Source organism: Lipophrys pholis (assembly GCF_963383615.2).
Source record: "Lipophrys pholis genome assembly, chromosome: 19".
In the NCBI taxonomy this organism is placed as follows: domain Eukaryota; kingdom Metazoa; phylum Chordata; class Actinopteri; order Blenniiformes; family Blenniidae; genus Lipophrys; species Lipophrys pholis.
This window is the reverse complement of record NC_137647.1, coordinates 16,549,094-16,570,486: the sequence shown is the minus strand read 5'-3', so window position 1 is coordinate 16,570,486 and position 21,393 is coordinate 16,549,094. Positions and strand designations below refer to the sequence as shown.

General features: G+C 41.1%; 1 protein-coding gene across 1 annotated transcript in view; it reads right to left on the bottom strand.

The window, feature by feature from the left end:
- The window catches only part of hs3st4 (heparan sulfate (glucosamine) 3-O-sulfotransferase 4), a 91,668-nt gene extending 74,597 nt beyond the window's left edge, over positions 1-17,071 (bottom strand). Inside the window, exon 1 of the mRNA XM_080487972.1 lies at positions 15,712-17,071. Within this exon, the coding sequence (XP_080344098.1) occupies positions 15,712-16,331 (620 nt within the window). The 5' untranslated portion in view covers positions 16,332-17,071. The remainder of the gene's footprint in view (positions 1-15,711) is intronic.
- Positions 17,072-21,393: the final 4,322 nt, after the last annotated feature.

Here is a 21,393-nt window from a genome sequence, read left to right as displayed (position 1 = left end):
TGAATTCAGGAATAAAAAGAGCCATGTCTCGCTCTGTGGGTTAGCACTTACACAGGAGAGGGTGCATAGCCTTGCCGATGTCAAAGTGTCTGCACGACCCACTGTCTCATTATGCATCAGAATAATTTGCCCCTGCACTTCTGCAGACATTCTTTGTGAAGTAAAGAATGGCAGGTCTCAAAAAAGCTCCAAACTTATACTTGCTTTTGACAATGTTCAAGCTCCTATTGATACGAAAAAGTAAAGCAACATGATACTTCTAAAAGGGAAACATTAACTGAAATGCAGGCGAGCAATGGAGCAAATAGAGTAGATGATTTTTTTATTTATTTTTTTTTTTTTTTTGAGGCGGTTGAGTGTTTGAGGTTCTTTTTCCAAACCCACTGTATCCAAACCCTGCTGGTAGGAAGTAGTTAACACCTGCACGTCCAGGTGAAGACAATTACCTGCAATCAGCTGGCTGGCAGGTCAGACTGAGCAGGAGGTCTGGAACTGCGTTTATTTTTTTTTCCAAGATGTAGTGAATGAAGTCATGATGAATTTAGTGCAAAAAAAAAAATAGAACAAATTCTCCAGGGATGTATTTCACCTGAGTAAATGTTGCAACTGACAAGTCCTCACAGGAAATTGTGGAGATCCTCTGACCAGATTTACACAATAACGAAAACCACGGTCACATGCGCACAGAGAGCAATACGCGATACACATTAACAAGTACAAGTACTCAGACATTGGTATGGACAGACGACGAAGTTGGATTGCTATTCTGGGTGACTCTCAACTATAAAACTACCAAGTCCCAGGAGAATATGGACTGAGAGCCGTTGTTGCCATCTAATCGTACTTGTGCAGAAGAACTAATTACTACGGCGTAGTAAAAGCATTTTCCCCTGTCTACATGTAGTTGGAACAATTTCGAATATTAGGTTGGATTTTTTGGTCTCTGAGCACTGTTGTCGTGTAAACAGACACCCAAAAGGCACCAAAAGCTTAGCATTTTCACATATAAATGTTGTTGTGTAAACACAGCCTCAGTTATCCGGTCAATTTGACCCTTATCTAACTCAAACCATCACTTTCCCATTTTTCTGCTTCTAACGTCTGGAAATGTTCAGCTGTATACTAAAGCCTTAAAGGTGCTTATCTTAAGGTCATAATGTTATGACAGATTGGTGTAGATATCGAAGAACAGCTCTTCACATATATCCTCTGAAATAATTCCTTGGTAGCACTGTGTGCTGTTCGCTAAACACCAACACCATGACATAACGTGAAGGAACATATGCGCATTACAACCTGGAAAATCCTTGCTGGAGTCTATATTATTAAAGTCAAGGTGGGAAATTCCTTCCTCTGGCATTGCTCCATTGCTTAACTAATTATCATGGTGTATTAACGTCCCAAACCCTGAAGCCCTTGCAGAGTTTCTCCTCTCTGTGCAGAGCAGAGAAAAGTGTATAAGAAAACAAGTTTAGGAGGGAGAAAGCTTTTGGCTCTCCCTGAAACGAGATGGAGCTAACAGCTGCCGCCACCGCTTCATTTGTATTCAACTGATTGTATCAGAAATTTGGAAAATGTTAATTGGAAAAAGTGTGTTAAGAGGCAGATATGGTCTGACATGTTGCCAACATAATAGTATTAAGGATGAATTAATTATTGCAATGTGCTGGGGGGGGGGAGGGGGCGGGGGGGGGGGGGGGGGCGGGGGAAGCTGAACGCCATCTTCAATCCATAGAAATACATAATGGATGAAAAAGATAGTAGTGAATGCTAAACATTTGCATGGAAAAATATGCCAGAGTGGCTGTCAGCTGACGCGCTGAAATCAAAAGACACTGCTTCCCAGCATCCAACGGTGGACATGTTGACAAAGCCCTCATTTATTACAGATTCCCAGCCCGGCGAGCATAGCCTCAGCGTGACGCTGATTAGAAGGCTTGTACAAAATAAGCTTGAGAGCCCCATTTCACCGCAAACCTATATTCATTTCGTTCTGCAGATTTATACATCCAGCTATCTCGGCATGAAAATCCAGCATGACATGAGAGTATAGTCTGCCCTTTTGAGAAGGGGGTTAATCTCTCTTTCTTTCATGAAGAAACCTCAATCTTACAGTGACCAGCATGTCTCATATGATGCAGCAGCCGAGGCAATAAATTGAATTAAATAAACCCATTAGTTACAGCAGCTACCTTCTCACCTCGGCCCAGATACTCTTTCATGGTAAGTTGGTCCCTTATGAAGACCAGAGGATGCAGCTTAAGACAGTGGTGACAAAGTGACCTTGAGTCAAAAGATAGACCGCACATCCGCGTTCATTACTCTCATCAATTAAGCCTTCACGGCACAGACCCGCCGTGTTGGGCACGTGTTTAAAAGCGAATGTATGCTCATTCGAAAATCAATTCATACTTAGGATTCTGCCTCCTCCTGACTTGTAGACATGAAACAAACTAGAGGTCGATTAGAGTAGAAAGCGACTATGGGGAGATTCACCCAAGACATACTTAAAATGCATGGAATGAATAAGCAAGTGCGGTTCACACACCGTATGAAACCAGACCAAGAAGTAGTCAAGGATTCTAATGCAACAGCCTTAAAGGAGACTAATATGATTTATTTCCCCCGGTTTGGCTCCGATCGATGACCCAAATAAATTACAAACTGAATTTTGACCAACATCTTTATAACGAGTGATCACAGTATCAAAATATGTTCCTGTGACCAGCTGGCTTCTGCGGACAGGAAATCTCCGTGACAAGCCGGATTTACTTATCTATTCCTTTATTTAGTTGCGTTTTTTTAACCACCTCCCATTTCTAATGACTGTTCCTTGGTTACAGCAGACAAACATCAAAGGTTAACCGCAGTTAGAAGCCACCATGTTATTTCACTGAGAGGTTTGAAGTAGCAATCAGTGCAATCGAGCTGATTTCTTGAATATTCTTTAATGTCACAGGGTGCTGCTGCAAGCTACATTCGTTTCTTTGAGTGGTTTTGGGAAATTGTGAGCGCATTCTTCAATCATGTTTGTTCCGTCACAAGTTTTCAGTGTATGTTTTGAGCTTTCTGGGCATGTAAGTGATTGTTAAAAAAAAAAAAAAAAAGTTGTCTTACAATTTGCTTTCCAGGATTATTTTGCTACATTTGGGGCATTGGAGTGGGTGGTTCGCAGTCTCACCTCAATGCAAAATTATCCTCAGTTCGAGCCCGCTTCGGGGGCCTTTAGGAGTGGAGTTTGCATGTTCCCCCTGAATGTGCGTGTTTTTCCAAAAAAACACATTTGCACCATATATCAAAGTTCTATACATTTTTGTTTATTGTCAACTTGAGGTAACAGTGGCCTTTTGGTTAGGATGTTAGGATTCAGCTAACTCTTCTACATTGTGTGCATTTTTTTTTCTAGATATCATGTGTCTTACATTAAATCCCAAAGAAATGCTCTTGATTTGCAGTGTACATCATTTATTTCCCTTTATCGGAAATTCAACCTTAGATCAGGATCTCCTTCCCATCGGGGGGACGTGGCTGAGGCAGACAAGCACCGCCATAAAGCATGGTGGATGACAATAAGTCACATAAAACTCTTAAAAGCAACTACAGCCGTGTTAAAATGGATACAAGTGACGCGCTTCTGATTTATGAGGCAACGTGCATTTGCTGCGTAATAAAGTTTATGAAGGCCCCTCTGTCGGCCACATTCACACAGCTTGTAAATAATATATGTGCTACAACAGGATTTCCATACATGTGATGTTGTGACATCATTCAACTGGTGAGAGTTTTTGCCACACACATTGGTCTGCGGATGTTAAGGAGGAAGATGACAAGCCGTGCCACCCCCCTCCCCTCCCCCCATTAGCCCCAAGGCAGCACCACTGGTATGACGAGCACATTTTCAAAGTGAAGTGTTATGAGTTTTCCTCTTTCTCAGAAGCAAAAGGCATTGCTTTTTTTGTGGTTTGTGTTGTAAATTATGTATACAAAGCTAACCGACAATATAACGCACATTTCAAAGGTGCCACAAGGGGAGGGTTGTCTTCATGGTTGACAGCAGGTAACAACCTTATTAAAAAGGCAGAACACGTCACGTCCCCTCCTAAATCTCTAATGCCAATAATCCAAATTACCCAGGAAAAACAATCACCTCCTGATACAGCAATTAGCAATTAGCATAATCCCTTAAAGCTTTCTTTTGCATTTCATTGGCTTAATCTAACTCTCAGGGGAGTTTGGCAAATGCCACAGCTCGTGTTAAAGACTTCCAACACACCAAACTCACTGCGAGCGCTGATGGCACAGGCGCCAGCAATATGTTTCATCACAGTTATGAAATCAGGAATGTGCTGGGAAGATTTTTCCCTTCAAAGTCAACGCAGCAAGGCGGAATCTCTACTGTATGTAAGACGTGCGTTGAGTACAGTTTACGCATCCAATGCTCGCCTCATACATTGTTTCACGCGGCGCTAAAATTATTCTAACGGAATACCCCATGGTGATTTGCGGGAAAGAAAGAGCATGAATAAGTAAACAACATAAAGCGATGAGAAACTTCAAAGGCGATGGGACAATCACAGCAAACAAGATCCTGGAAGCCAATGAATGTGTTTGTCTTTGTTTGTGACAGTGACTCAGGGGTGTAAACAGAGGAATTAGCTCACACCTCCGGAGTCTCAACACATCACACGGCCATAATTGAATTAAGTCTGTCAGGTTGCTGCTGAACTGTAGATGTTGTGGAGGGGACATGGAGACCGCATCTATAAATGCTCCGGATTTTCACCAAATAGTTTTTTACAGGGAGTTGTTGAAAAAGAAAATCCTGGAAAATGGCTGAACTGGCATCTATGTTCAGTCGCCGGAGTTAGATGCTAATTTCCATGCTTCCACAAAATGGCCAAGGCTTTTTCTTTCTAAAAGAATAAAAGCCATATGCTGCATTTTGTTGCATATATACAGCATAATGGCCTCACTCTTATGACAACACTGCCTGCGGGGCCCACTGGAGGAAAAAGCCAACATTTTCATCACCCCCATCCTTCAGCATAACTTATTACTGAAACACCTATCAGCTCCTGGACACACATTTGAAACATACTCCCAGCAGTCCCCGTATCTTGGCTCCATGACCATTCCTGTCAGGGTTTTCCCTTTGAATGAACAAATGCATCAGCTTGTGTCATGAGACCAGATCCCTTGCAGCCAATAAGAAGCACGAGCGGCACAAGTGCTGCAGGAGATGTGGAAGGAAAATTGGAATCCTGACAAGTATGATTGACATGCGTATTTGTCCCAAGGTAGTCTTATTTGCTGAGATTTAAAGACGCCTGTAAACCAGCATTCTGCCGAACAGAGTCATTGTTCCTCCACACTAGAAGCACATCACGGCAATTCTGTCACATGCAAATAATCTTTTGGGAGAAATGAATCCCTTTGAGCATAAAATGACTGCAGCATATACTTTATTTTGGGTCCAAAATAAATAATTTAACAGACGAAGCTATGTCTTTCAGTTTCAGACAATCTGTCCATGTTGTGGAACAAAAACACAAGTCTGAGAAGTCCTTCCTTCGATCTGAGCCACTACAGACATGGAGGCTGCTCTGAATTTTATAGGGCTCTTTTGAAGGATACAAAAAAAGAAAAAAAAGTGGATATCTGCCTTGATGGTGAACCATAACCCACGGCCACTCATGTTGCAATCGAGGGGGGGGGGGGGAAGAAAATGGTGAATTAAACTCTAACCATAAGTAAAATAGACTTCCACTTGAAAGCATTGGAGTGTAGCTGCAGTGGTGAGAGAACGAGACAAATGTGTGTGAGAGAAAGAGAGAGAGACAGAGAGAGAGAGAGAGAGCGAGGAGGACGACTGTGGATGAATTCTGAACGGGACTCAAAGGCCGGATGAAATTGGCTATACCCATTAACTGCTCAAGAGTTTTTCTATCCTCCATATGCAGAAAGGATGGAGCGTTATTACTTCTCCCATAATTCTCGAGTTACAATACTGATCGCAGGAAGAAAATCAAGCCTATCTGTAATCCTGGAATGAAAGCAGCCTCTATTCAAGCCAAAAACAAATCACCAGTGAAAGTAAAAAAAAATAAATAAATAAAAGCTCCTGAAAAGTAATTCAGCCGCGCGCTGGGTAAAGCATGTGTTGATCTGCTTTATTAAGATATTTGCTGCAGAGCATTAAAAACCTGAAGAGTAGTGTTGTGATGGTTGTACTAATTAGCTGCGTAGTTGCTTGTTGGATTATGGAAGGTTTCACCTGTGGTTTCAAAGAATCCGCAACCTGATTATGATGCTACATACTGCAAAAAAATACACACAGGACCCACTATCGTGTTCAGCAAGTCATAAATCTCGCCTCCTGAATAATGTAGCAGCAACATAATGAAGAATCATTTCGAATCAACACGGGCGCACAATATTCATGCAGACATGTTAAAATCTTAATTCAAAGCCCGGATCTGTGCAATTCCGCCGTGTATGTGACAGGGAAGAAGCTCTGGCGTCGCCGTCATGTTGATGAAGTAGATAAAGTTGGCATCCCATTTTCAAAATGTAAATGATCACATCATTTCCTTTGCATTAAAAGATACTTTGAGCGTCTAAATATAGCTGAAGGAGTGTGAAATGTAGTGGTTGTTTTTTTCAATGACTGAACATTAACATCATAATTTTTGTCCCCAAGCAGGCCTTATTTAATTCAAAAATCAGAACCAAAACAATAGGAATAGGTGAAGTTTTAAATGTAATGTTCAAGTCAGAAGAACACAAATTCAATAAGGGAAAGGAGAAACGATAGATTATAACTAGTGTGACAATTGCAGGTTGAGATTCAGGGAACTACCATCTGATCTGCACTATTTATTGTCTATGAATCCCAACAGTCAGAAAAAAAATCTTTTAATGGGAATTTTCCTGAGGAAATGCAGCTTCAACCAAGATTTGCTCTTCAGCATAACACAAAGTCAGTTTGCTTTTAGCGCTAATAATCTTACTCACACTCTATTTGCATGAGAATTGGCGGCCCTGCTTTATGTGGACTTTAGACAGAAAGTACTGGATGCTTTTGTCCGGTCAGCTGGTGAAGCGGCGCAGCTTCAATCTGGCCGGCGAAAGCACCAAGAAAATTATAAAATTTTCAAAGAAAACATTTCTTTGAGCGTAGTGGACACAACACAATACTGAGAACTGAGCTGAGCTGAGATAACAAAGCAAAGTAGCATTAGCCTAAAAGTAGCATTAGCCTAAAAGTAGCATTAGCCTAAAAGTCATGCAGTGAGGGTGAGTTTGTATAAACATACATTATGAAATGGCTATAGGGAACGTTTATTTTTGGGACATTTCACTGTATTCGCCACCAAAAGGTTTCATTAAAATTTGCTTCATGTGAAGATTGAAGTCTTTTTCTGTAGAAAGTGTTTTGTTTAGTGAAAATATAGGCATTTTCGTCACACATACTCTGCGCCAAAACAAAGAAAAACTTTAAAGTTTAAATCTAAAGGTTTCCATTTTTTGCACCATATTCCCGGTCCGGCCTGCTCAAGATGAAAATAGGCAGTATGTGGCCCCTGAACTAAAATGTGTTTGAGACCCCTGATTTAATCATTTGTGAAATAAAGTCTACCCCTTCTTAATAAAAACCACTGAGTACAATCCCCACTATGTCTAACTATGCTTTAATCTTGAACATGAGTACTATGAGCATGTAAAAGACTAAGAAAGAAAAATATATAACAAAGTGAATTTCAATAATGTTGTGATTTAAAGAGAAAATGCAACAACGCAGTTGTTTTCCAGAGTCAAACACTTTCCAAATCAGCACCCCTGCATACAAATACTTCAACAGTACACGCGTTTAAATTCTCAACACATGAGATTTCTGACATCGTAGCTGCAATCATATCAAGGGGGAGAAATGTGAATGTGCATTTTATACCAGTTTATATTGCACGGCCACTCAGTGGTCCTCTACCATTACACTTGAAAATCAGTGGCATGTTTGATAATCAGCAAGGGGGGCTCTTTTGTCATAAGAAGTCATTCCTCACTCGTAGAGTCGATGACTACATCATATCGCTCATTTAACAAGGCGGACTGGAATGATATGGGAGGATACTATAGTGAAGCCCATCCTTTCATATATTGTGAATGGAGTGCGCGAGGAGTTGAAGGATGCCCTTTCTAGCGGCACAGGATGACATGAGTTAGTTTTCTGTGCTGTGTTGTATCTGTGGAGATTCTCGCACAAGGAATAAACATGATTGCCCCTGTGGTAGCTGGAACCTCAGAGCTCTGTGATGCTTGGGAGTTTAATCAAGTGGAAAGAGGGTGGGCAATGAGAAAGACCCGAGTTAGGCGGTCCACTCTCTTGACGGCGCTGGGGTATGCTGCTAATTAAAAAGTTTAATTCCTCAACTGCAGCACTGGCATCAGAGCACTCAGAGGTGCGTCCTTGTGAGTCTTGGCGCTGTCTTATCAGGCGTAGGCAGATTCTGCCATGTTGGGAAGGAGCGGGACAGGGAGGCACTGCAGCAGCAGCACGGGCCCAGCTGGAGGGGATGGCATCCTGCCTGCTCAGGGATCTGGCCCACCTTGCTCTTTCCCATCTCCCGACCGAGTGGAGTCGTGGGCTCGCAGTAAGGTGGCGGGAGTTAGAGGCTAAGCTGGCCGCCCGAGCCGCCGGGAGAGGGAAAGCAGGGCTAAACAAGGGATAAACGCTGGATTTAGACTTTGTGCTGCTGCACTTGGCCGTGGATCCACGTCTCCGTTACACACACCCTGTCGCCGAGTGCTGTCTTACAAGTGGAGGTTGCAGGTACACTAGAGCCGAATCGCATCACACAACGTTCCTTCAAAACCCCCCGGCAGCTAAATCAGACAAGATGCGCTGACACTGGCTCCATGAATTGCCTTTAGTATTTGAAAAAAACAGATTACAGTGCAAAGAAATGCTGTGTTTATTTGATGAGGTGAAGTGGGGAGTGGGGAGACTCCATTCCATGACCTTGGTTGAGGTAAAAGTTTGTTGCTAAGTAGGATCATATCGATTAGAGGGCATCACAACTCGCACAAAGTGAGAAGTCCTTGGAAATAGCTCGGCTCATTTTCCTGAGATCCTTTCAAATGCCGGGTTTGCTTATAAAGAAAAACATGGTTGGAAAAAACCCCCCAAAAAAAAACAAACAAGAGAAGTGAAATTGTTTCAGAATACGGTAGAATAAAACACTGTCTTATCAGCACCCAGCTGAACAGTACTGCTGACTTGTTTTGCAGGAACGCTGCCCTCAAAACGAACACGACATCAAGAGATTTATGGCCACATCCCCTTAGCTTTTATTACATAGAAGGGGTGAAAGTGTCATTTTAATAACCGTGAGATGTTTTGAGCTTGCAAAGCTCAGTAAGAGTTTACTTCTGCTTTACAAGTAGCTGGCGTGACGTATGATGGAAAGGAGACGAATTGACAATAGTTAGTGAAACTGGCATCACATTTTCCCCAAAGTGTTGCTGCTTAAAGACTTTCGCTCGAGTTTCTCTTCATAATTGCATTCTGTATTCTATTTTTTTTTTTTTATTACAATTCCTTCAAACTACATTGGTTTAAATTAAAGCTTGTACCACACTGCATCCTCCAGACTCCGCCAACTGCTTCTGCTTTGTCTCATAAAATATTCCTGTTAACGGCTGCTGCGATGCAAATATAAAAAAAGCTGGTTAGATCCTTTTAATTTAGGATTTCTAGTATATGTTTCCGTACAGTCTAAAACTGTTCCACTTGTGGTTGTTTGGATTCAACAATAATTACGATTACAATGAATTCAGTTCTGGAAAATGTAAGTTTTGATTATTAGTTTGGATCTTCACTCACGCACGCTGGGAAAAGGTGTCCCTCTGATAGTTCCCGCTGTCAGTTCTCCCTGCAGCTCAGAAGAGTCCCCTGAGGAAGCCCTCCCTTACTCTGAAAAACAAAATGACTAACAACTACTTAAAACCAGCTGCCAAACTATACATTTTTTTAATGAATAATTAAGTTTCCCCATCTATATACTCGTATAATACGCCGGCATTATACTCCTGCTCCAGAGAGTTGGGCCACTCTTTGGACCACGTATTTGATGGAGTTCTGCACATAAATCGATTTTATATCCTTTTTTAGTATTATGCTGAAAAACTGTATGAGTGAAGGATAATTCATAGGTTTTGGCTTGTGACTGAGTGAGCAGGGGTGAGTGCTTAACTGTGAACTGGCTTGTTCATGTTGTCATTATTAAATGGATGGACTTTAATCATATATCCAAAAAGACAAGGAGATCCGCATTGAAGGGAGATTTATGCAGAGTGAATTTTAGAGGGGTGTTTGTGTGTTCTGTTACGTAAGCCGGACTCTCACACAGCTACATGCATCTGGATGGTGATTCAACAGGCCTCAAGATCAGGCAACATTTATTTTATTTTTATTTTTATTTTTTGGTGTGTGCTCTCTATTATTCTGTGTTATGCCTTTTGCCTTAGATTAGAGGAAGAGTCGGTGGCTCCGTCAGGAAGTTTCGCTGTAGGATCTGTTGCGTAACCGACTTCTTTTAGTGGAGCTCCTGTGTTGTTCAGGAGTTCTTTTTTTTTTTTTTCTTTCTTTTATCTGAGATCATTTTCAGGAAACGGATGTCTTAAAGCAGCTCATGCACTTAAACACATGAATACGAGGCACAAGGACACAGAGACAGAGTTACACCGACTCCACCCAACATCGGTGCTTCACAGTCATATTGATTTTTGATGAATTTCACACGGAATTTGGTTTGGACCGGTGGCCCTGTGTTATTGTCAGTGTGTCTCAGACTCTTTTATTGATTTTTCGACATGTATCAGTTCAACTTTAAACTCCAAACACACACAGGAGGAACCAAAGTGTGCAGCAAGAATACCAATACTGTAGATGTGGTGTGAAATGCACTTTTCATTACCTTGAATTTTGCCTCGACTCGCTCAGAAATTGAATTCATGCAACATTTAATGAAACTTAATTACACATTTATTACAGAATACTATTATTGCAGAGTATATTTCCGTGCACAATCTCTTATTACCATGTTCTTTCAGTGTGAAGAAAGCCATTCATTCTCCGGGTAAAAAGAGTCATATATCTGCTCCCACTTTGCAAACTGTCCAGTGCACACATCAATGCAGAGCAGGATTCCATTGAGCCTCACACAGATGAGAAACCTCATGCCTCCCACTGTATTATTTGATCTGGCCACACTTGGTTTTCAGCTGGAATTAATCTAAAATGGACAATCTGACACGTTTTCAAAATGGTGTTATTTTTAACAATGTGGTCGCCCGACACTGCAGCTGTTAACCTCGCAGTTAACTCCAACACTGGAGTAGGGCAGGGAAAGACAGATTTTACAGATTTGAATGGAATCGTTCAGCTATTTTTTTTTTTCTAAATGGAAAACACTACAGAGCTTCCAATTGTGTTAAAGTGTGTTTATCGATATATATATATAATTTCTTTTCTTTTTTCTGTCACCAGTTAATAGATTTTTCTTAAACACTTCTTACAAATCCTGTTAGTTAACATTAATGTAAACACCATCGTGTGACATTTTGCAAAAACAATAATGAAAATACCAAACATGCAACCAGGCTAATAGCTTCTCATTAGGCCGGTCTAAATCGAGCAGATTCCTGGCAGAGAAAGCTCACCCACAGCACGCACAAATCTTAATGGATGACTGATAATCAATGATATTCTTTAGCACAATTTATGAGGCACATTATCTTTCCAATAAAGCATATATGAATGCTGGCACAGAGCTGGAGTTAACAGTTGCTGCATTGGTCATCATGCTCAGAAAAAGAAAAAAAAATATTTTTAATCCAGGACGGGCATTTGCACCAGGTTGAGGAAAGCTCAGGAGGAGAGATAAGTTAAATCCTTGCGGTGATGGCTCATCCTCTTTACTCAGAAATAGAGGCAACATTAGAAGTGCCAATTGGCTGATGAAAGTCCTCTGTGTGCGGTAATGATGGCACTACATTGCAAATTGCTTGCTCAAGTAAGCCCAAAACACAGTGGAGAAACTATCCAAGAGTGCTGAAAACAAGAACACGGCACCAGTCACCAATCTGGGTTCGTCGGGAGGCCCGGCCCACTCTCAACTTCAGGTCCTGATGTGAATATTAGATGCGTGCTCAATCTGTGCAAAGGGGTGTTACTAATATGTGGATTTCTAATCACAAGGGAAAAGTGAAAATTTCCTTCTGACGAAGATGTTCTACCACCTTTTAGTCTCACAAATACTCCCGCAGTTAAGTAATTTGCTCAAAACGAAAATGCAATTTGAAAAAAGAAAAAGAAAGAAAAGCTAAACACACTTTGATTTTAACCACTCACATGTGAGGAAACTCTATTTTAAGTATTCGGAGTAAAGTTAGAAATAGCTGGCAAATATACTGATAATGAAAAGCATTGATAGACGCTTAAAAACAGATCAATTCACATAAACTGAACACAAAGCACAATCAATAGCACACATGTTGCTATATCTAAAAGAAAATTAGCTCCTTTTGCCTCTTACGTCTCATTTCTTCCATTCAGACTGCAAAACATTGTGAGTCAGTCTTCACTGTATTGAACATTGACTGAGTGTCACAAAGACACTCGAACATCCCAGAGAATGTTTTGGCTCCATATTCAGCCAGAATCAATGGCTAATTATGTTGAAACCCGATCAAATCCAGTTACATGCAAAAAGTCACAGGTTGTGATCAGCAGGGCACTGCTGGGGGTTGTGACACAGTATATAATGAAGACTGCAGCAAAATGCACAGATAAAAGAGAAGGCGACACGAGTGCTCAATCCTAATTCTCTCTAAAGATGACCCTGATACACGAGGTTCTATGTTGTGTGTGTGGAGATAAATCTAATATTCAGTCAATGCAAACCACCAGCACACAAACACTGTATTGAATCGTGATGCGGTGTCTTTGGGATATATTCTCTATAGTTCCTCCATCATATCCATCAAAATATGGAGCAGGTGTTACTGAGACAGGCTCATATTTATGAGCAACATTTTATGAGATTACCGGTCTCATTCAACTACGCCGATGTCAAATGGTTGCAAACATCTGTAAGTGATCATAATTTCACTTCCATTAAGTGCACATTAGCCAGAGCATCGCCGACCGAGAGGGGAGAGGCAGTATAATGCATCGTTTAGAAACAAACAAACTTTGCCTGGATGAATTTTTATACTGCCAAGAAAATGTGGGGCTCGACTCATGATCATTTTTAGCCATTTAACGATTCACTTCGACCATATAAACAAGCCCAAAAATCTTGATTGCCATGATGTATCTGCCCATTGGTGGAAAATGTTGCCCCGTGTGTTTATTTTCTTCTCTTGGTGTCAGAGTGAGGTGAATGCTGTAAACAGGACAGTGTCAGGTCTGAAAAGGAACGCTCCTTCCGAAATTATATGACTCAAGGGCCCTAAAACACACAGCACATTTATTATTATTTATGTAACCATGTCTTCCTCCTGTCTAATGAGCCTTTCACCGTAAGCATAATGAAACAGCTTGCATTAACACAGGCTAAATGAGCAGCCGAGAGCTCCCATGTCTATGCAGCGAGATGAAAGCAGATGTTCCACAACCCAAACACCGGCATAACAGACTCAGTTCTGCAGAGGAACAGAAGGGACTTTGAGTCAGCGTCATTCTCATCAGCTCATTGACTCCATTAGAAAATTCCCCTGGTCAAACAATATTATGTGCGAACAACGCCTAGCTGAGCCATGACCAACTGACCATGAATGAACCCTCAAATTGATTTTTCTCCCCCCATAAACACATCAGTGACAAACAGGTTTTCTCCCGCTAATAAACATGGAGTCAAAGGGAATGTCGACCGTCACACACATGAAACGAGTTCGCACACGTTCGAGAACCAGCTGCAAAGCAAAAACAAATGTTTTTTTTTTTTGTTTTTTTTTATATGTGATTATTACACATTCCCCTGACATGCTATGTAAGTGAAACTGATGCTCTGATAATATATAATAAACTATGAATATCTGATAAAATCACAACAGAATATGCTTCGGAAAAGAAAGGTGTAACTCCCAATTCAATAGATAAGAACACACAGTACAGCAACACTGTGATATGCAGTAATCTGCATATCTGGCATGTGTTTTGAATATATAGAATAAGGCTAACTTATGCAACGTACTGAACAACACGCTTCACATACAATTGCACGCCTATTAAAAAATGTCCTGTGTGACCGTGACTGTGACATTGTGTGTATGAAGGTGTGAAAACAATGTGAGAAATTATCAGCTTAATAAGGCCACATGTTTTTTCTTTCAATGTCAAACGAATGCATTTAAGAAACAGAAAATAACTTGAACTGCTCAAAATTGAAATGTCATGGTTATTTTTTTTTTTTCCTTCCTTTTTTGAAAATCATTCTTCTCAGTGAGAATGGAAAGCTATGTACAGTATTCAATGCAGTGGATCAATTTATTGTGAAATATAATGCATTTTAAGAGAAATAGACATAGGAAATTGTATTTAAGCTTAGAAATAATACATCACACATATTTGTGTTTATATAAGCATTCACTCTATATTATTCATTTGCCAAAGGTCTGAAATCGAGCTCAGAGTCATGTATGTGTAGCACACAGACCTGAGGTGGAATTTGATACTATCTACTGATAAAAAATGATAATTAAGACAACAAACCTTTCAAAGAGGTGCAAAATGTATTAACTAAACATTAAGAAACAAGAGGGTTTCAAATGTAGTAATAACTAGTGCTGTCGTTTTGTTGTCAGGGGGGGAATAAATTGAAAATCACAGAGCTCTCTTCAGTTTGCTGCTGGGCAAACGATTACAGTCTCTTAAAACACTGTACTTTCTGACAACAACATTGGGTGTTTGGCTCTCATCATTATGTACAAGTGCTATATTAAATTCCACACACATTGTTTTAAGCTTCATCTGTCAAATATTCAGATTGAGAATAAGTCTCCAGAACTTTTTGCATGTATTCCTCTCTCCTCAAAATTGCCATAACACCAATAATGAAGGATCACTGCACTTCCTTTTAGCTTTTATCAAAGTGTTTCTTAGCATATTACTCTCAGCTCTATAAATAGTACTTTCTTTTGTGACAGTTTTATTGTATGTGTGTATGTATATATTTGTTTTTATGTTTTACTTTATGCCTCATTACTGCCTCTTGTCACAGATAGATAGATAGATAGATAGATAGATAGATAGATAGATAGTGTGTGTTGTATTTTTCTGTTAATTTCATTTTTATGCTCATCCCAGTCATTGCTAAGTCCTGTATATATTAGTTTGTAAGATTACTCATTTAACTTTATCTTGTCATATTGACATTGTAACTTATTTATTCTGTGTGAACCTATGTTGTAAGAATTTCCCCCAGGGATTAATAAAGTATTTCTATTCTATTCTATTCTATTCTATTCTATTCTGTAGTGTTTGGGTAGAGTTTTAAAATTGAGAAAGTTTGCATCACAATGCATGGACTTCACCATGCATGAAAGCTAAAATAGTATGATTCCAGAAACATAAATCAACATACTGAAGCAGAAACATAAATCCCAGGTTGTTTTCTTGATTCGGGGAGTATATGTAAGCCCACTCACCGGTACCAGTCCAGCCCCCTCTCGTAGTTCCTATCAAAGAAATGTGGCTCGTTTCCAACCGCTCTGACGTCCGGATGCACCCTGAGAGCCTCCAGCAGCGCCCTGGTGCCCCCTTTCTTCACCCCGATGATGATGGCTTGGGGAAGTTTCTTCTCTCCGTAATCCGAGGTGCAGTTCACCCTGAGTTCGCTGTCCGTGGTGCTGACTTCCTGGCGCTCCCGGTCCAGCGCGCTGGTGTGGTACACAGCCGCAGCCGCCGCCGCCGCCGCCGCCGCGGACCTTGTCGGAGACACCTGCGTCCTAATCCACTCCACCGTCCTCTGCTCGGCCTCCACATGCTCCCTCACCACGGTGACCGCGGTGGTCCCCTCGGCCTCGGTGAATTCGGTAAAGCCCTGGGAAGCGGAGTAAAGTTTCTCCCTCAATGTGACAAAAGTTGTCTCCTCCGTCACCAGCCGGCCCTGATACACATAGTTCTCTTGCAGGGGGAACTGCAGCGAGTTGTAGCAGCTCATCAAGCTGTAGAACAAGTAGGTGACAGAGAGGGAGAGGGTGAACATGAATAAGATTTTCCGGGGCACTTTAGAGGTGAAAACCGAAGTGCTGGACCAAAATGCCATCTCTGATAGCAGTGATCCTCTCAAAGAAGTGGCCAGACATGTTTCCACCCCGAGTCTTGCATGGACAAAATCAACAGCAATAATCAGTCACTATCAGCGCCGCTCCAGCTAAAAGAGCCTGAAGCTGGACCAAACCACCCTAATCCAACCAAATCGCATATTTATAAGGATAGCGTGGGTAATAGATCGTTAAAATTCCTGAAGAATATCGCGTCCCCTTTCTTGAGTATCGATTTCTTATTCCAAGACTGACAGACAATGTCACAATTTATTGGACTGAACTTGCAGATTTGAGAGGCTGGAGGTCTGGCGTCCTTCCAAATGAGCAGCCTGGCTTGAATTGGACAGTGTATGATGGGCGAAATCCTGGCATTGTACGAGGAGGGGAGAGGAAAGGAAAAGAGGGGGGGAAATCGGACAGCGGAGTGTTTAAAGTGGGTTTCTTCTCATCAGCCGCTCAGCCCCAAGTCCAGTCCCGTCTGCGATGAAAGAGTGAATTCCTATCCATCCAGAAAGCCTATAAATCCACTGGATCTCTGAAACATGAGCCAAATTGGGCGCGCAATCCCTTTTACGCGTCTGTCTGTTTACTTTGCGCAGCAGAAAGTGTCAGCCTTCGCACAAAAAAGCCGCCTGACTTCCCGCTGGCCGCCGGGCTCCTGCTCGCCGTCCCTGCGCCTTCTCACATTGGAGGGATCCTGCGATGTGCGCATCGGCTGCATGAGCTCATCTGAGGCACTGTGGAGCCACACAGCACAACTAGTGTGTACACCCACTTTCCCTCTGTCCGCGCACAACACGGGCTTTTAAACGTCAGATTTCCTAATTCGAGATAGTTATGCGCACAGCACCCGCGCGCTCCCGTGCGCTCGCGGAGACGTGGCGGGGGTTCACGCAGCAGGAATACGAGAAACCTTATTAATATACGAAATGCTTCGTGGTGTATAAAGTTCAGTGTTGAAGTCAATCTCGGAAAGATTATTTTGATGGAGATTGTTTTTATAGAAAGCTCATGTCTGCACCCTGCTGGCTTTTATGTGGAGCATTTCACTGGTTAATTTACTAAAGAAGGAACGGACAAAGTTTATCCTGATGGGTAATTCAGAGGAGACAATGAGCGACGCTGTTTTAAATTCAATGGGGAGTCATCGGGGGACGTCACTTCTTTCTTTACGCATTTCGACACTGGAGAGCGCACATGCAGAAAGCAGCCCTGGGTGCAGGGATATGCCTATTATATACTGAATCTATTATGCATGAGTGCAGACTATAATTATTGATGATAATATTCAGTAGACCTTCACTTGTACACTTTGTTGCCACAATATGGGGATCTAAAATTGCATGCCACAGAAACGTCTCCCTGGATTACAGACTCTCATTCATCACACACCTCCACCACACCACGAGTGCCATCGTCACAATGAGTACCGGGTCACAAATAATTTGCAGTGCCTGCCTCTTTGGAGCAGCGTGCCCCGGCTATATTTAAACTTAGAGTAATCTGCATGTTGCTTGACCAAATTTATAATTTCCAAGTGGCTCTTCTGGCTTTACTGGGCATTCAAACCAGAGGTGATGCAAAGTCATGTATGAGTGTTGGTGAAGGACAGCAGTGTACCAAAGTAGCTCTTTAGCATTCAGCCAGTGCAGCTCACAGAATCGGCAAATCTCTGCCATCATGGGAGCTCCCAGTGCAGACACACAATAGATTACCATTTGCAGAGATTCCTTTAAATCAGCTATTCAGTGTGTCAACATAAAAGGCTGTTGTGATGTCTTTAAAAACTGTGTGGAATGACATTGTAATAGCAGATTGAAAACAATATAATAATATATCAAAATTACAGAGAATGCTCTTCACCTTGTCTTTTTTTTTTTTTTTTAGGATTTGAGAGTTTTAGCTCGCTGCTCAATTGTCTGACCCTCAACTTAACTAATTTTGTCAAATCCCACTGATCCCATTATTTTGGCTGCACCAAGTAACTGTTGTTAGTGTGTCACCTATAGAGCAGGAGGAGACTCTCATGCACTGTAAAAAGGTTGTTTTAAAGTTCACAGGCACTTAGAAGCAGGTGGATCTCACTATGCTGGTGTCAAACTGTGTACGGTGTACTGTAATTTTCTTTACTGTTTTCACTCGGTGAGGGGAGTGGAGAGCTCTCTTGATCCACAAGATTCAACAAATAGGGGCCTTTGCATCTATAGCTGTATGTGGTTACTATCTACAGTCTATGTGCATATGTGTTTTTTGGAAATAGCAATTTGAATTAGTGTATTGTGTGTTTTTCCACGGAATATCAATTTCTATTGTATTTCAACAATAGAAGGTTGAGTGATGAGATAAGATACCACCAACTGTTCCAACACTCACTGATTCAATAGAAATCTATGTTATTTCATGTACTAGAAATACTATATACTACAGTATACAGTATTTCTTTTCTATTCTATTCTATTCTATTCTATTCTATTCTATTCTATTCTATTGGATTCTCTCTATTCTATTCTATTCTATTCTATTCTATTCTACGAAACTGCAATATAAACTTGATTGCATGAGTTACTGGGCTCTTTACAGTAGTGACAGTAAAAGTCATTACAGGTCAGTTTTTCCTGTTAATGTTTTCACTAAAGCACCTTTCGGCTATAGTGACTCCAGTTTTTCCATAATCCTTTTCTTTTTACAGCAATCTAATATATTCACATTTTACAGTGTGTTACTGTGCATATTGCAGCAAACTCTTGTTCTCACAGGGTAAATAAACAGCGTTTTGGGTAATATTCTATGGATTGATTTGAGGGAATTATTTTGTTCTTGTGTTAACATTAGTGTTTTAGCAATAAGATTTTATGCCTTTATACCGAAAATGCTTCAAAACTATATTGATCAGTTTTCATTTATTATTTTGAAATGTTGCTATTTGTTTGATTAAGATATCAAGTCATTTCCAAGCCACAAATGTAAAAAAAGAAAAAAGAAGAAAAAAAAGACAACAAACCTGCAGGTGACTGGGTGAGTAGGAGGATAGGATGGACAAGTGTATGGAGCACAGTGGTTGCAGGGTATTTGGCAGTCAAGAGAGCGTAGGAGAGCTCAATGGGTTTGTTGAAATTGTCGTATTCGTAAATTGCCACTTGGAGAAGCAAAGAGCTCTCAAACACCAACTGCCCAGTTTGTAAATACCCACTGTTGTCAGACTACCTGCATGTCTCAGAGTCACGTCGTCAGAGGTTTCCGAGCATGCTCAGACACACCCGGTCGTGCACAAGCACAAGTGGGACGGTATTAGACAGCTGCTGCTTCTCATGACAAATTTCCATCTGAGCATGAGAGAAAATATATTGAGCTATTGTATCTTCCTTTTGTTGTGTGTGTAATCTGAGCTGTTCATAAATCACTCAGACATCGTCTTCCCCTGTGGAAGCTGAGTGCTCAGATTGTGTCTATTTGCATTTACAAATAGGCAGTCGCTCAGGAAAAATAGCACCTAATGAAGTTTAGTTCAAGTCTGGGAAGCTGCTTTGTTTCCGAGGGAATCTATTAGCAGTGTCAAAAGGACAATATCAAACATTTCCTTCAGGCAACTGGTTGTTAACGGAACATCAGTGAAGCCAAAGGTTATAGAACATCATTGTTTCTCTCTGCAGGTCAGCCAGCAGTAATCTGCTCACCTCAGGAAGTTGGAACTCCCTCTGCCATCGCTTCATTTAATATAAGAATGACACAAGCTGGACACTCTAGCGAACAGTCCACACTCATTAAAATGACACATGGAGATTTTTGCCGTGTTTATGGTTTGCATTAATATTTGCCTCAGGTGCAAATCCTATTCTGATATGAGTTCACCATAATACATTTCCACCAGGAATTAAAAAAAATAAATGTCTCAGCTTCACAAAATGTGTGCAGTCTAGACAAATCCAGTCAAAAGTTATTGCAAATTAATTAGATTTATTTTAAGTGTCATCCCACCGTCTTTATAGGAGGCATCGTGCACGTGTCTGCATGTGTACGGATTTCATTCGTACATTACATCTTTTAATGCATTTTTTTGAAAACACTGAAAACACTTTAATATAGAACCATGAGGAAAAAAAACAATGATATCCTCTCGAAGACCGTCTTCTGATGCTGGAATACTATTAAAGTCAGCAAGTTATCCCACTTACCCCGAAGATGTTTAATGTTGCAATTAAATTTCAACCCACAAGATGGTGTATTGAGTTACTTGAAGAAGACGCAGTGTTAGGTAAGTATTAGGTAACGATACATAACTAAACAAATGTTCAGGTGTAGGTTCAGGCATCCATGTCTGAGCCACAATGTCATCAAACCCTTGCGCAAGAAGAGGCAAAACTCATAAAGGGAGGCAAAAGCTGGACTGACAGTGAAGCGGCTCAACACCACCACTCCCTATACGATAGTGGCATGAGATATATTTCACATAATGCTGCTTTAAGCCCAGAATAAATATGTCGAGGCTGCAATGTGCTGTGTAGTGCTTCGCATTTATGCCCGATGCTGAGATGATCAAACAAAGAAAAAAAAAAAAGTCTGGATCACTGAATTTATAAAGTAAATAAATTAGAATTGATCTCTTAATAAACTGTTGGGTTGTCCAGTGGTGTAGTGGTTAGTGCTGACACTTGAGAAGGTCCCTGGTTCTATACGTGGACGGCATGTTCTTCCTGAGTGTGCATTAGGCCCTGTGTGGGTTATTTATCGGTCGTTCGGTTTCCTCATTCAGTCCAAATACATGCACCTAAAGGTTAATCGATGTCTCTAAGATTGCCTGTAGGTGTGTGTGACTGTCTCTCGATCTGTGTTTGCCACGTGACGGACTCCCAAAACGACAACTTGTACAAGATCTACATGCCGACTCCCATATTCCGGTGGGATCGGCTCTCATGGATGCATGGAAGCATTATCTTAATCAGCTTGTTTTGTATCTAAGCTCAGAAGCGGTCTTAAAACTTGTATTACCTAAAATAAGCTTTACACGACACCAGGCCAGCCCGTGCATTGTTTTTTTTTGTTTTTTTTTGTGGCAGGGTGTCT